This window comes from Sceloporus undulatus, chromosome 3 (genome assembly GCF_019175285.1).
Source record: "Sceloporus undulatus isolate JIND9_A2432 ecotype Alabama chromosome 3, SceUnd_v1.1, whole genome shotgun sequence".
Taxonomy (NCBI): Eukaryota; Metazoa; Chordata; class Lepidosauria; order Squamata; family Phrynosomatidae; genus Sceloporus; species Sceloporus undulatus.
In genome coordinates, this window is record NC_056524.1 from 84,253,125 (window position 1) to 84,269,981 (window position 16,857).

The following is a 16,857-nucleotide window of genomic DNA, read 5'->3' on the forward strand; positions in this document are numbered from 1 at the left end:
TAAAGTAAAACTCAGAGCAGAATTACCTGCCTCTTTACATGGCAACGATGAATTACTGCTTGAGTCAGAGGATAAGACTCTGCCCTCTTCATTCCCTGTACATTAGCCAACAGGACTTGAATCCTACTGCAATTCCGATCAAGGAACAATATATTTCACAGCACTTGAAGGCACTGTGGAAGCTGAAAGGGACAGGCCATGTCCTCCAATGGATCCCTGCTGTTTCTGACTGCTTGAAGTGGCTGCCTCACTAAGACTAATAGTATGATTGGCCCTGGCAAGGCCTGTTTTGAAAAAGCATGGGTGGTTTAAATATGGTTCTTATTGATATATGTTTGAGGCCTGATCATGACCTTTTTGATGTTTGTGTTTTTATTCATTTGATTTGTGGTTGTATGCACAAAAATTATGAGCAATTTTATACTATGGGAAGAATTTGAAGTTATCACTCCTGTAAAATGAGGTTATGTGGATGAATGAAAAAAATTAGCCATACAGTACGTTAAAAAAGAAGTTGGAACATTACAAAGAATGTATTTCATTTCATTGCATTCATTACATTACATTCATTGCATTACTTGCAATTCTGAACTTGTGAATGGCATGCAACTTGGAAGAAACTATGCCAACACATTGTCATTACAGCCACTCTATCATCTTTATTGTCTCCTTCTGTTTCTGTAGTCCGTCCTCCAACTCTTCCCATGGAAACTGAGCTGGAAACAAGGCACACAACTTGTGTTACATCTTATAAGGCCACTAGTATTTCCAGGAGGTTTCCTGGAACACTATTTGATTTTGTAGAAGCTGCTGCAGGTTTTGTGTTGTGTTTTTTATTGTTTTAGATGAAGGATGGGCAATCTCCAAGTTTGGGGAACTATTTTTATCTTGAGAGCTCTTGTGGGCTAAACCAGCTTTTCAAACTGAAAGGGACTAGAAGTCCACTTCTGGTTTTGTGAAATCCCTCCCCTCTGGGAGGGCCGGGCAGAATGGTTTTTGAGTATGTGTGTGTGTGTGTGCTTTTTGAAAAGACTACCGTAATTGCCATTATTTCAGCATCATTAATGCTATATGGAAACTCTTGAGGATATAACGAGAATTTGACACTAACTGCAACAGCAATCCATTCTTGATGTTGGCAAGCTTCTATAGGTCTAGACTTACTTAATAAGGCGTTTGGCATTTTGAAATGTTCCATTTTTCTTTGCCAGGGAGATTTTCTTCACATTTCTTTGAGTTTTGTCTTTATTTAATCTGGATTATTTTCAGAAGTAATCTTCCACTAGAGTTAGACTACTTGTAAATGAAGTGAGAATGAATGTGCTCAAAGCCACAATAGGCAATAATATCTCTAGGAAGATTAGTGTGAACTTGCCAGACACAATCAATTAGGTTTATTTTTTTTGTTTTCCGGGGGGGCGGGGAATCAAAATCCTGTTCTGACCAATGAACTGTAGTAAATATAAATGCTTTAAGCTATAAGCACTTAGGCTAAATGGGTGATACTTTCCAGTGTAACCACAGACTGTGTAAGATTTAAACTTAGTGGACACAATCCAGCAAATAGGTGGTATTTTAAAGCCCCGTTAATTTCACTGCGGTTTAAATATGCATATCTTTCTATTGCATTCCTTGCTGTCTGTTTGGGAGCCAAATTGGAAATCTGTCAGCATCTGGATTAGGAGTAGGCATACGCGTGTGACAGTGTTTTTTAAGCTTTGAAAAATCAACATCAAGGTTTATTGACAAGAGGATTTGATAGAACATAATCTCAGGTAAGGAGAACAAAATTTGTAGATGATTATGATAATGATTTGAATCATTTAAAATTTTTACTTCTTCTCATCCTAAATACCCATTTAAATTATATTTCAGGGCAAACACTGGGAAGGAGAAATTACACCCTCCCCTGCTGAATTTGTATTCAGCAAAGCATGACTAGGTTTAGTTCTTTCCCACATATTATGTGAAGAACAAAAATGTTACCAAATTCAGTGAGATTTCTAAAAGAGAACTTGCATTACAGTTTCCAGCTGATACTGCACATTGTCGTGTGTGCGTGTGCGTGAGATTCCCATTTTGGGAAGGAGAAATATATGTCAGAAAGCCAAATGTCTCCTGCTTGAATACCCCTCATGCTGGCAAGGATGTTAAATACTTTTGACTGAAACAAAACATTGTAACTTGTACATATGTACAGTCAGATACCCAAGAGATGAACAGTAACAAAAGATACTCCACTATCAAAGCAGAGCTTCAAGACTGACTAATGATTTTCAGGCACAATTTTGTGGTGCTGTTAAAACATTATAGGAAATGATTGCTAACGTTTTTATTAAAGTTTATCATAATTTCTTATGGATTGCAAAGTGTGAGTATTGTAAGGAAATACAGTTGGCCCTCCATATTGACGCATTGTGCATCTACAGATTCTGCATCCATAGGTAGAAAATATTACTTAAATATTCCAAAAATCAAACCTTGATTTTGCCATTTAATTAAGGGACACCATTTTACTTTGTCATTTTATATAATGGGGCTTGAGCATCCATGGATTTTAGTATCCATGGTGGATCCTGGAAACAAACCTCTGAAGATACCAAGAACCCACTGTATTGTATTAGTCATGTTGCAGATAATAAGTCTGCTCTCAAAGTTTTACAGATGTATACTTTTCTGGAATAGATCACTTCCAGGATTTTAATTATCTGTCCATAAAATTGGTTTCCATCTGTCTTTTGTAAGAAGAGGGATAAATTGTGTTCCACTATTTTTAGGACAACTGCTTTTAATATCACCTTAGGGAAGACGGAAGTATTTCAGAGTTCAAAAGCCACTTCTTCCAAAGCAGCTCGGTTCATTTCCACGACTCATGGTCTATAGTAGAGATTACAGAAATGGAAATTACTGGTTGAGAATTGTGGCATGTACTACTTGTGAATGGCTCTTATTTTGAAGAATCTCAACATTCACATTTTCTTGATGAAATTTAGGCATCTGAGGCTTGTTTCATGGATTCTCGTAGTGAAGTGTTTCCTTCTCTAACCTGCCACTAAATCTCTAGCATATTGAAGAGAGTGCTACAAAATATAGCATTGGTAAAACAGATCTCTGAAATGAGATAAACACATTCAAAGATTGGAGCTGTTTCAGAGAACTAGAATCATGTGCATGTATGTGTCTTAAACTTATGATCAAATATCAGATATTTTTTTAAAAAAAGAAATGCTACAAAAGTATGTTATATTAAAAATATATTGGGGATTCGTTATATTTTAAAATATAGATTCAGAAAAAAGGCAACGGCAACATTATCCTGCCTTGACAGTGATTGCTGTATTTATCCTTGTATTAATTAGCTTTTCTTGGTCTTGTTTTCTTTTGTGTGTTTTTACAACATAATTGCATATATATTTCCATTTGGAAAAAAAATGCGAAGAGGAGGGCAAGAAAAAAGGAAATTAGATGTGATGGCTAAGATCCATAATAGGTGACTCAATGACTTGAGTTATTGCTAAACTGAAAATTTTCTAATAGCCTCTGTGTCGAAAACATACACTTACTACTCCTTCAGCCTTGACAGTTGACCTTTCAGTGTGTTGGTACACTGCCGTAAAGGCAGCAGCATCTGCAGGGTATCCTATTTAATAACCCACTTCTATTGTCATCTCAGGTAGCAACACAAATTGACACTTGCATTGTATTGGGTGAATGTAAATTTCACTATACTTTTTATGTGAAGGCCAAACGATGTGCAGTTATCCCCACCCCACCTTCACAGGCTGTTTTGGATGCTCCTGGTTTTAATTTGAAAACAGACATCCAAACCCAATTGTTATAATCAATATGATTTTCTTCTCTTGATAATATCTAGGGTTTTTTTTTTTAAAAAAAGAAAACAAACCAACTAGTCAGACTGTTGTAATTTGGTCAACCACTCGAGTACTATCCATATCCACCATTTCAACGCACTCTATTTCCTCCCGGTTCTCGGGAGTTTTCTTCTCTTTCCGCTTTTTCTTCGATGGTGGCACAAAAGTCAGTATCACAGGTAAAATGGCAAAGCAATGAAAGAAGGTGACTAATGCTATCAAAAACAAGCACCTGAACAGTGTACGGGTCAGATTTGAAGGCACAGCTGCAAGAGGAATCAGACCAACAAGGTAGCAGAGGTAGCTCTGTAAAATAGCTACCCCGTGCACTTCTAGGGCATTCTTTACCCATTTAGTTCTTGTGAAATCTTTGCCTAGGACAAAGGTTGACAAGAGAGGTGCACAGTTGTCAACTGTATAATTAATCCCATAAATTAAGCACAATACAGAAATACAGTCTAAGTCGACTTTCCACAAGGTCATAAAACCTATAACTCCAAACTCGACTGAGGCAACGGTGAGCGTGAGCCATACATTGATGAGAGAGTCTGCCACCAGAAATGCAGAGAAGAAGAGCAGGAATAAAGCACTAATGCAGGAGTTTTGCAAAGGGGCCCCCATATAGGAGGCGTAACGATCCATGAATACAAATGATGGGTTGAAAACAATGAATTTAACCTTTGATTTGAGAGAGAGCTTTCTTAAGGTTTCCAGGAGATGGTAAAGCTCTTCTCGTTTGGTTTCCATTGTCTTAGCCACCAGGAACATTCTAGAGGCCACAATGTTGACTTCATTGTTGTATTTCTTGGAAAAAATTATATCCTCTGAAAAGTGGGCAAATTGAGGTGCTTTCAGGAAGGAGTTCCTTAGCATATCTGTGAAATTCTTTTTGGGTAATCCAGTTGATATGTTGAGTTTTCTAAGGTAATTTAAATAGCTCTCAAACCAAGATATCCTCACAAATCCCTTGGTGTACTCTAGCATATCTTCTTGAACGGTTATGTTCCAGTATTCTATTGATTCATAGATATAAAACCCAATGACTGGGCTATAATTACTGAAGTACTTCTGCTGAGCTGCAGTATACTCCATGGTTCGTGTCGCAGTTGCTACAATGTTACTAAGGTCTGACTCTTCATTGACCTGCAGGTAGCCCATTAAGGCAAAGGAAATATAAATAAGGTAAAAGAGAACTACAAAAGGCTTGACGTAAGTGTTCGTTATCCAGTCGCAGTAATAACGCTTGAGGAAACATACCAAAAGGTGACTTTCATAACTGTTTGCCTCCTCTGACTCTGCTGTGTCCTCGCTAAATTTGGCTGTCAGAAGAAACCTGTACCAGGCAGGCTTCTCTTGCAAGACCTCTGGCTTTGGTACCTTTCTGCAGAAGATACTATGCTGGTAGTTGTTTTCTATGTAGCCAGTAAACACGAGGCTGGAACCATAAAAGGAGAGCACATAGAGGTAGTTGAAGAAAATTGCAATACAGGAATTACAACAGAAGATCCTGGCTGCTTCAATGTTAGTGAAGGGGCTGGCACCTATTCCAAAAGTGACCAGATACATGGCAGTGGTGAGAGAAAAGGAGAGCATGGAGTCTGCAAACACAGCTGCAGTTCTCTCTTTCACATGTTGGTCTTCTCTAGTTTTCCTCCAGGAGGACAACATTTCAAAAGTTCCATATAATCCATGACCTGGAAGAGATAAGAAAGCCACTATTTAATTTTAGAAAGGAAGGATGAAACTAGGAAATATGAATATGTCTAATGAACGGTACATACATTTACATATGCTATTGGAGAAGCAATTGTCTTCCTGGAGGAAAAACACAAACAAAGTTGAACACTGCCAAGGTTCTTTTAAATGATGGAACTACAGGAAATGGTGTGGGTGAGATGTGCCAGGAGAAACCCAAGTTAGCTGCCATGAAGAATTATGCTAACAAGTCCAGTTATTCACATTAGAACTAAATTAGACATTTTACACCCTATGTTTTCATTCTGAAAAGATTTAAGAGTTGTCTAAGTTTAGGGAACTTTAACTATATGCTATTGATTTCAAAGTAAAACACTGAATGTAAATACAAAGCTTTTTAAAAATAACGTAAGATGCTGTAGAGATTAACAAGAAGAGTTATGACATATATAATCATTTACTCTTTTTTGCGTGTAGTGTGGTCAGACTAAATTGCAAAACCAAGACATTTTGACCAAGTGTCTTCATTTTACTAAATATTCTCAGTGAAAGTTGTATGTCTAGTTACAAAATGCAGCTATTTCTTCCTCTACAATGCTGCAATAAAGGGGAAATACATGGATAATTTATATCCTTTTGAAAAACAAGTTCCCAGTACTTCTGTTTGTACAAATATTGAAAACATGCATGTAATATATCCAAACCAGAAGCTCTCTCATCATCGCACATAACATATGATGATGAGCTCTCTCATCATCGCACATAACATTAGTGATTTATATCAAATCACTAATACAAATCACTAATGGTCCAAAATGCCAGTTGGTAACACCTGGTAGATTAGGAAACCAGTGGTGATGATGATGATATTCATGCGAAAGAGAGTCACAAAATTTTCCTTTCTACCTTTTCTATGTTATGTGCAATTTCATACATCTTTTTAATGTTTTCCTTTACTTTTTAAAATCTAAGCTAAAGAGCTCTGAACATTATACCCTTTCCTCAGAGGGGAAAGTTGATCTAAAACTGTAATGGATTTGGAAACGCTTACACAGGTCAGAGTTTCAGACTACTGTATCAAAAATCCTGCATGGGTACCTAAGCCTCAGGGCAGCACTTCTTAATCTGATAATGAAAGAGTTCAGTTTCAGATCCACAGGAATTCCTGAAGTAAAAGAAACCCCGATGAGATCATGCAGACGCTAAGGTAATTTCACCTTTTAAAAGGTTAATTTAGGAGAGCACAGAGGTAGCTAGGATCTGAAGGCAGCCTCAGCATGTTCCGTTATAATGGTCTCATATTGACAAGAGCTTGGTTTCCATTCCTGTCCATTTGGAATGCTAGAGGGTCACCATCATTTGTAATCTTGTCATATCAAAACACAAATAGATATGTAAATAATATTTGCATCCTATTTGGAGTGAGACGGTTGCTATTTGTCTTCATTTTCCAAACTGTTTTGTAGTTGCTTCCACTGGGCAGGTCATGACTGTCAATTTGATAACTAGCACAGTGCCCCCATTAAAGCTAATTGGGAGCACTGAAACTCCCTAGATATAAAATCTAGCAAAAAGTACAACCGGTGACTGACATCCCATTGTTAATTATGTTTTAAATAGTTATGTTCTATTCTCAGTAGGGAAAACTATTAAGATCACTTTCTCTGCCTTTGTAAAGGCAGCTTGACCTTTACAAAAAGGAAAGGAAAAGAAAAACAGATTGCCCGCCAACGTAAGAACCAAGAGGTTTAATCCCTTTATAGTTCCCCTATGTACTGTGGACAACTCTGCCTGAAAATTCTATGTATCACCCAGAAGAATCTGTCTTCTATTGAATAAATCATTTTAAAAGCAAATTACTGTTATAACTCTGTGATGCCCGGACATTTAAATTGTAGTTTGTTACAATTTTCTACAAAGGTCTCCCCATAATATGGTCTGACCCATTAAAGCATGTCAATTATCTGTATTAATTTGTGTGTATGTATTGTGTTTGCCTTCAAGTTTTTTTCTGACTTACAGAAACCCTACAGTAAAGCTATCATGGAGTTTTCTTGGCAAAATTTATTCAGGAAGAGTTTGCCATCACCTTCCTTTGAGGCTGTTAAAGGTGACTTGCTCAAGGTCACCCACAGCCAATTGTAGATTCAAGTTCAAGTTCAAGTTCAGACCCTAGTCTCCTGGAATCCTAATCCAACAGTCAATATTGAGGTGCAAGACAACAAAAATCAGATCTCACTAAAAATGATGCAAGGTTTTCACACATCAGCAATAACCAGCATAGTCAGTAGTGAGAGATGATGGAAGCTTCAGTCTGACAACATTCGAATATATTTCATCACCCCATCATATAAATGTGCAGACAAGGTGATAGGGGGTGTGGAAGTATATTTGGGCTGAAAGTAATGCAGGACTATGGGAAGGATGTATGTTAACTATTCAGGAGGATTTTGTTTTACCTACAAGTCGAAAAAGCAACAAAATATAACAAAGTGGAGTGCTCTCTGTTCAGAATCTTAGACACCACATTTTGCCTATCCCAAGTCTTCTATTTTTACCCACTAAATCAGTGGTTCTCAATCTTTGATATTCCAGATGTTTTGGACTTTAGCTCCCCAGATTCCTCATCACTGGCTATTCTGGAAACTGAAGTACAAAACAGCTGGAAGATCAAAGCTTAAGTAACATTGCTCTAAATTGTTGAATAGGCATTCTGTTAATGAGGTATGCTCAGCCCTTATCAGACCTCCTTTCACACTACACAGCAACTATGCACTATGATTGTACCTTAACTGCCATGGCTCCATCCTATAGAATCCTAGGATTTTTGGTCCAATGAGGTTTTAGAGCTCTCTGGCTCAATAGTATAAATGCGTCTCCATAAACTACCAGGATTTCATAACACACAATGACCCCTGGTTGTCGCTCAGAACTCATGTATAATTTGGGGGCCCCAGTACAAATTTGACCAGGACTAAATGCCTAAGGGTACTTGCAGGCTCAGCCCTGGTTAATATTTGGAAGGGAGACCTTCCTAGGGAGGCTAGAAAGGCTTCCTCCTTGCTGTCCTTTCATTAGAAGGCTTTTTGAGCTGATGGCTTTTTAAAACAAGGCAATAAGAGAAAGCTATATTAAGTTGTACAGGCTTTTAATATATAAAAATTGTACAGACAGCCCAGAAGGAGTGGCTGTATGCTGCCCCTAGAAGTGCTGGGCTAGGAATGTGGCAACCATATGCCATGCCCCAACCTGGTGCAAAAAGAACCCACAATCTGCAGGTACTTTTTCTGCCCAGAAAAGGCATCGTAGCTGTGGCAGTGCAGCTTTTTGATGTCCTTTCGGCGCTGCATTGTCTAGATTGTCACAAAGTACTGGTCTGCATTGCCCCTGTGTGTTCTATTTATGTTTTTTAACTTTTGTATGTTTAATGCTCTCTCTCTATATATATATATATTCGCAAGATGATTTTAATTGTTTTAAAAATATTAAATAAATAAATAACTCTTTACATTGTTTTAAAAATATTTTAAAAGTATATACTTTAAATTGTTTTACATGGTTAACAGTTTGATTTTATGTTAATGTTGACTTCTTGTATGTTTTAATTTTATTGTAGCCATTCTAATTTGTAAGACATCTCGAGTTCCAGTCTTGGAAAATCATGATTATGATCATGATCATCATCGACAAGGTTTTTGATCATGATAAGAATGAGTGATCACAGACACAATGGTGGTATATCACATTATGTAGTTGTTAACGTCCTTAATCTACAAGAGCACCCACAAATTCTACTTTGTTATTGTTTTCTACAAATTGTCTACCAGTTGCCAACTGCCAGTGACTGAATTATAATAAAAAATTATAAATAAAAAACCCTACTGTTCTTATTGTTATTAAATAGTAAATATTATAGTGAAATTATTTTCACAGTCCACAGTTGGTTCGGTAGGAAAATCCTGTGAACACATCTGGTATTCAGAATAGCAAATGCATGAAATAAAAGACAAAAATATTGGTTCATTGTATGTACTGTACCATAGTATGTACTATACTGTACACTGTATAGTAACACATATTTTTGCAGAGTGACATAAACACATTGAGATTGTCATAAAATGACATCTTTCATGTTCTGGCTGGACAGTCTGATCTAATCTAACTGGTAATCACCAGCTAAAATCAATGCTGTTTGTGTTAACTTACTGTTCAACAGTTGAGTCAATGGGTCTACTTTAATTGAGATTAGCAAATGAATTTATCCCTCTTTGTTAAAATTTTGTTCTTATTGTTCAGTCCTTATTAATGTATTCTCAGTACAGCCCAGGAGATACAAATTTCAGTCTAGTAGGGTAATTAAGTCGGGCTGACAACAAAGCTTTCAGTCAGGATAAGATGACAATTAGCTTTTACTAATGAGAACACAACCTGTTTTGATGATATTTGGTTGCCATTCACTGCTCTTCAGTAATCCTCAGGTCAGCATACAAAAGTACTATCTTGTGAACTGTATCACTCCTCTAAAAATATTTCACTGGGCCTGGGACAGTACATATCACGTGTCCTTTACTGCCACTAAGGGTTGCCAAAAGAGATTGTCTACTGAATACTTTGGCTTTTTGACCAGAATGATAAGTGGTTTGCCAAAGTGCCCTTTGTCTTATTTAAAGTGACAACATTTCCGTACATTCTAGGGAAAAAAAAATCCCCTCATGGATATCAAGCTGATGGGCATTTGGAATCTTTCTCTTTATCACAGTAGACATTCCTCTTTTAATAGCTATTCTTGATTATTCCTTTTTCAGCTCCATGGAACATAGTATTTCCTCTACATGTTGGAACAGTTCTGCAGTGCCTCAGCTACAGAGAACCTTTTATCTGGAGGAAAAGAAAAATCTGACCTGCCGATAAAAGATATGGTAGCACAAGATGGACAAAAAGATTATAGTGTTATAGATATTTGAAGAGCACTGAAAGGAGGGGGAGGAGAGGGAGGAGGAAGGGGTGGAAACTAGATTTAAAATCTTCAAAATCTAACATATCGGCCTCCCTTGTTACGGCTCAGAATAAGTGCTTTTCCCTCTCTCATGCCTGAATAAATAATTCATCTTCTGCTGAACAGACATTAAACACTGAGCAGTCAGAGTAAGATAGGCACATCCCATTGTTACCTCTAGGAATTAAAGAACACATTTCAAAAGGTCCAAGCCCACATTTTTTTTTCTTTTGAAGCAGATACAGTTTCTTATATTCAAAGAACGATGAAGGAGTTCTTCTTGATTACGGCCATGTACTTGCCCCAGGGGCTGTAGAAAAGCAGAATACAATGTAGGTAACCAAGGGCATCTAATCTTAGTATTATTCATGAACCTACAGGGTGTTTCCATCTGTAGAGGGCTACAGCTATAGACTGTAGAAAAAGCACAAGCACTGTGTTGGGATGTATGCACAAATACAGAAGCACTGTGGTATGGGCAATGGACCTACACTGGACAACTGAAGCAGTGGAGGACCATCCATTGGTGATGAGCTAGAAGTCCATTAGTTAAGCAGCACTGCCATATAGGAATGGGATGCTGAACATTTCTGGGCTGGAAGAACCAAATAGTTGTGAAAGATGGGTAATAACAAGGAAGTTTTAACAGGTTAAAGAAAGCTAGCCACTGCTCCCTGTTAGTCTTCTGCCCCGCTCCAGTGGTGGAAAAAAAATACTATCTTGTTGTAGTGTTTAATAAAAAAGATTTAACTACTTGTTAGACCAGTTACTGTATTTAGAAAAGGTGGTGACTAAATGGCTCTGGTTAGCTCTGAGTTGCATTGTGGTTCCCTCTTCAATTCTTGATGAGGTCTAAGTCAGTTCTCTAATAGAATCCAGCTTGGGCTATAGAATTATCATTTCCTCAGAGTCTCTCATGAAAAGACAGTCATCTTAAAAAAACAACAACAAGACAAGCAAACTTAGGATTATTCAGACAGTGAAAATAATGTGGGATGAATTCGGGTTGAATCTTTGTTGTTTACATGCATCCTGAATGCACTCAATTCAGTTCTGCGGGAAAGCTACCCAAACCCCCACTTAACCCTAGATAATCAGTAAAGGGTTTTTTCCCAGGTTGTTAAAATAAGATTTGTATCCTCAGCAGTGTGAATAAAGATCCAAATAGACCCGGGATTTAAACCTGCATGCCTGGCTCAGGGAGCATTGGCAAACATTGCTGCCATGCTGTGAGAGACCCAGCTGGGGACAGTCGCTGGAATCCTTGGCGGGGGGGGGGGGGAGGCACAGGACTGGCAAGCATGTCTGAGCAACAGAACATGGAGAGCTGCAAAGAGAAAAAAATGGTTTGAATAACAAGCCCAGAATACGTGCGTTGACTTATTCGCATCATCCCATCAAACAGATAAAGAAACAAACAATCAAACAAAAAACGACGTCTGAATGAGCCCTTAAATGAAATAAAGTGTGTATGTGTGCCCTAGCATCAATAGATTTTTTTACTGTTGACTTCCTTCCTTATTAAAATACAAATGTTGTGCACTGACAAATGCTTGCATTTAATCTAAATACTATAAAGGACATAATAATAATACTAGCAGTAATAAGTATAAGTATGCTCTTAATCATTTGGTATTGATAATAATTTGCTGCTGTTATTTGCTGCCAAGTCAGCTCTGATTTATGGTGACCCTATGAATGAGGGATCTCCAAGAGCCTCGGTCATGAATAGTCCTGCTCTGCTTTTGCAAACGCAGGTCTGTGGCTTCCTAGGTTGAATCAGTCCACCCATAATGTGCTCTTGCTCCTTTCATTACTGCCTCCCATTTTCCACTGTATTAAAACATATTATTTTAGTATCATGCACCCCCATTCTCAGACAGTTTATACAGTCGGAACTCTGTATCTATAGATCCTGCATCTATGGATTCATCCTGCTATGGCTTGACATTAAAAAACGAATTCCAAAAAGCAACCCTTTGAGTTGTTCATGAAGAATGCTATTTTACAATACCATTGCACATAATGATACATGACCCTCCACCGATTTTGGGGTCCTAAAACCAAACCCCAGTGGATACTAATAAAAATAATAATAAAATTTTTATTTATATACCGCTTTTCTAAAAAATCAAAGCGGTTAACAACAAGTGCAATTCACAACAATAAAGCAACATCAAACATTAAAAACATCTACATCATCTCATAAGCAACAATAACATCAATAGCAATAAAAACCAAAACACATGACAGCTCAACAATGCTGTCTGGAGGAGGGCTCACTGTAATGACAATTTCAGTGTAATGTTCTGTAATGTTCAGTTCTGACTAAAAATGCACCAACTGAAGGGGTTTAGGATTAGTCGTCATCCTTTGCCACCACCAAAAATGCTTTTGTTATGGCTAGTTTCAGAGATCTGCTCTGTTGTGTTGGCTAAAGTCTGTAGGTAGAAGAGTCAAAAAGTGGATGAAGGAGAGGGGAGGAGGAAAAAGGGCTTAGACTCATAACTGACCCTAACATTTACTAGTAAATCCTAAACCTGTACAAAAATGTTGTGGATGTCAATCGAAGTGCATTCTCTCTCTCTCTCTCTCTCTCTCTCTCTCTCTCTCTCTATATATATATATATGTGTGTGTGTGTGTGTGTGTGTGTGCGCGTGCGTGTGTGTCCGTATAGAAGGCTATGTTCTTTGTTTTAGTCCAATCAGTGAAGACATTTGGTGACTTTGTGATCAAGCTTGTGGATCTGTATAGAAAAATAGCTAAGTAACTTTTATAGCTAAGTAACTTAAGGAACATGGTGGCTCAGCACTTAAGACACTGACTCTGACGAATGTAAGATTGGCAGGTCAGCAGTTTGAGGCCCAAGTGCCATGTGATGGAGAGAGCTCCCGCCGCTAGTCCCAACTTCTGCCAACCTAGCAGTTCAAAAGCATGTAAAGGTGCAAGTAGATAAAATAGGTATCACTTTGGTGGGAAGGGAACAGTCTTCTGTGCAGTCATGCTGGCCACATGATCACAGACTTGTCTTGACAACGCTGTCTCTTTGGCTTAGTGTCAGAGGTGAGCACTGCTCCCTACAGTCAGACATGACTTGATAACCTTGTCAAAGGGGAAACCTTTACGTTTGGCCCAAAACAGATGGGCAGTAAAGTGGGGCTTCTGGCTGCTCTTTGGGTGTGGTTTTTAGATTAATCATGCCTCAGAATGGCTGGAAGCTGGGAAGAGCTGGCTGCAAAAGGAGCAGACAAAGTCTGCTCTTCATTGGCATCCCGTTCAGGGCTGCAATGACATCCTGGATTGGGACCATGCATGTGTGGTCCCACGCTGATTGGCCACTCCTTTTGCTGGAGGCCTTTACTGCTTTAAATAACTTTTATACAAGTACAATGCGCCTGCGCCATATGCGGGTGCACTATATGTGGCTTTCAGATTATGCTGAAGCCACGCAGCAATACATGGCGCATGTGCGCCGCCATGCTCGAGCCCCATTATATTGAATGGGGCTTGAGCATACACGTTTTTGGGCTTAAGCGGGGTGGGTGGGTCTGGAACAGATCCCCTGCGTAAGATAAGGCTCCACTGTATTCTGATAATAGTTATACAAACAATTAATGCCTTCAGTGTACCCAAAATCATACCAGCCAGCCATTATGAGATTTTTTTTCATCATTAGTGGTAAAGCTCAGAAAGATTAACAGTTCCTTGTGTTACCCCACAAAGTGGATCTTTTTAGGATATTCTGGCGGTTTACAGACCGCCAAATAGTACGTCATCAATACGTACTAGGGTTAGGAAGGGGCGGTGCTTCCGCACCCCCCTAACCCTAGTACGTATTGAATACGTACAAGATGGCGGCGCCCTGTTCATACGGGCGCCGCCATCTTTACGTATCGGACGCTGAGCGTCCGTACGCGTCGCGGGCGTTGTGACGTAGTGAGTGCGCCCCTGGCGCCTCGCTACGTCGCAAACGCGACTTAAAAAGAAGCTCCATTTTGGAGCTTCTTTTTTGGTCCGCGCGGGAGTCGGGCCTTGTGAAGGCTCCGGCTCCCCCGCGGACCTACTGGCGGCGGCGGCAGAGCGCCGCAAAGCGGAGGTATGTACCCCGCCTCTGTTTCTTTACATTCTAAAGAGCTAATTATGTCTGAGATGGTTCAGCTGTCTCATAGTTACTTTTTTATTCACTGGTGTGTCCTTCTTACTGTTGTTATACAAAATGCTAAAGGTTTCTGAAGCATATGTGAGATAATGATATTAATGATCTTAATTTAGCTGATGAATATGGGGATGCAATATTATGTTATACTGTGGCCATCTGCATTGGTATATTTTGAACTAGTACTGAATTTTCTCACAAGTCATTGTTGTGAGATGTTAAACCTTTTCTGCTCCTCTCTACTTTTTAATTGAACCCCTTCTTTGTTTATGAGGATGGTTGTCTCTTTTGTTAAAAATATGATCTTGTTTTACATTTCTGAAATTAGTATGTTGCCTTGGGCTCCTTTTTTTAGGCTGAAAGTTGACTCATAAGTAGTTTTATAAATAAAGAAATACAATATTTGCCCTTTAAAATGAGTCAGATGACATTCTTCTGAACCTACGTGCAATGCCAGTAAATTCTGTGGAATCAAAGTATATCTGTGTACAGTGGATGGGAGAAGGATTGGAACATAGTTTAAGAAAGACTTGTAGCCACAGGTAATTTAGCCTACAGTTCAATCCTAATTAAAGTGGCCTTAAAGTGGCCCCTTGCCTTTAGTCCTCCATTTGTTTTGGACTTCAAATTCCAGAAGCTCTAGCCAACTTGGCCAGCATAAGTCAAGAATTATGGGAACCTAAGTCCAAAACATCTGCAGGACTGAAGGTTGGAAACCACTTTTTAATAGAAAAGATGCCCTAAGATTTAGTGGGTTAGTATTACAACAAGACTCTCTTTATGAAGTAGAAATGCCATAATCCAAGAGCAGAAATGTTTGACTGCTTCAAATCTCTCTTTTGCTGGCTGATCTCAGAGCTCTGGCATCCAAGGGGGTAAAACTGCTTTGCTGGCTAAGATCTACTGGTGGAAGATCGAAAGGGTTAAACAATCACCTTCAGCCCACAAACACTGCTGCAATGCTTGCCCAAAGTTAGACCAGGATGAGGGGAACCCTCAGTAATTTCCAACCCCCCAGACTGGGAAGGATTTGGAATCTGCACAATTACAAATGGTCCAGGTGGCCTCTGGCCATTTTCTACGGTTCGCATGGTGTTCATATTCCAAAACTCTCTCTGATGAGTTAAGACCATTACAGTGTAGTTAAGAAAAATCTTTTTTTTGGGGGGGGGGGAGCACACATTTCTAGAGTGATAAATGTGTGTTATGTAGCCCATGCTTATAGTTGTAGCCTTCAGAAACTAATTCACTCACATTCATGCCCAGACCAAAAGTTTCTTTGTTGTCTAAAATGTAAAAATGTTTGATGTCCACTTATGGATTATTCTAGTGAATCACTGAGGGACAAATAGCTGAAGGTGAAATGACATATCACTGGACTATATTACACTATGGTAATATAATTTGAGCTGAAACACCAGAGAACTAATTATTTACATTTCTAAACTGAACATAAGGCAGAATGCAGCTAAATTTCCTCTACGAACAGAAGCCTTCCATGAGCAAAACAGAAAGGACAAAATTTGCAGCAAAATTTCCCTGCAGCCTGCCACAGCACAAATTAGATCCACATTTTTGTTATGGGAGGGGACAATTGCTGAAAATTGCCTCCATACCATTCCACTGAAAGAAGCTTTCTATCAAGAGAAGAAAAGCAGTCGGATTCTGCCTGTGTCTTCCAAGAGCCACAAATCATTCCTCAGAGGCTGCATTAATACACAATTCATGATGATGCATGGTATTGTTCAGTATAAAGTAGGTTCAGCCTCCTGCTTGTATTACTACTGTTGTAACAATAATTTGCTTATTGGCTGTTATTACTTGGTATGGTGTAATGCACATATTTTTGCCCGAAGCTATCAAAATACTACCAACCCTTTAAACCACTATTGGAATTTTCATATACACAAACCTTTGTGACCATTGCCCTCTTTTTGATGCGATTCTGAACAGTATATATATAAATTGGGAATGTTATATCAATAGGGAAACCAGCCACTATTCCCCCACCTTCCAGTGTGCCAGGGATAGGTACCACACTTGTGCCCACTGTCAACAACAGTTTCTTTCTTTCTTTCCTATAAACTTTCTGGGACCAATCCAGGGACACTCACTTTGATAAAATCCAACATATGCC

General features: G+C 38.8%; 1 protein-coding gene across 1 annotated transcript in view; it reads right to left on the minus strand.

Annotated features, from left to right (window-relative positions):
* Positions 1-514: 514 nt before the first annotated feature.
* The window catches only part of PTCHD1 (patched domain containing 1), a 65,337-nt gene continuing 48,994 nt past the window's right edge, over positions 515-16,857 (minus strand). Inside the window, 1 exon segment of the mRNA XM_042456916.1 lies at positions 515-5,566. Coding sequence (XP_042312850.1) covers positions 3,912-5,566 — 1,655 coding nt within the window. The 3' untranslated portion in view covers positions 515-3,911.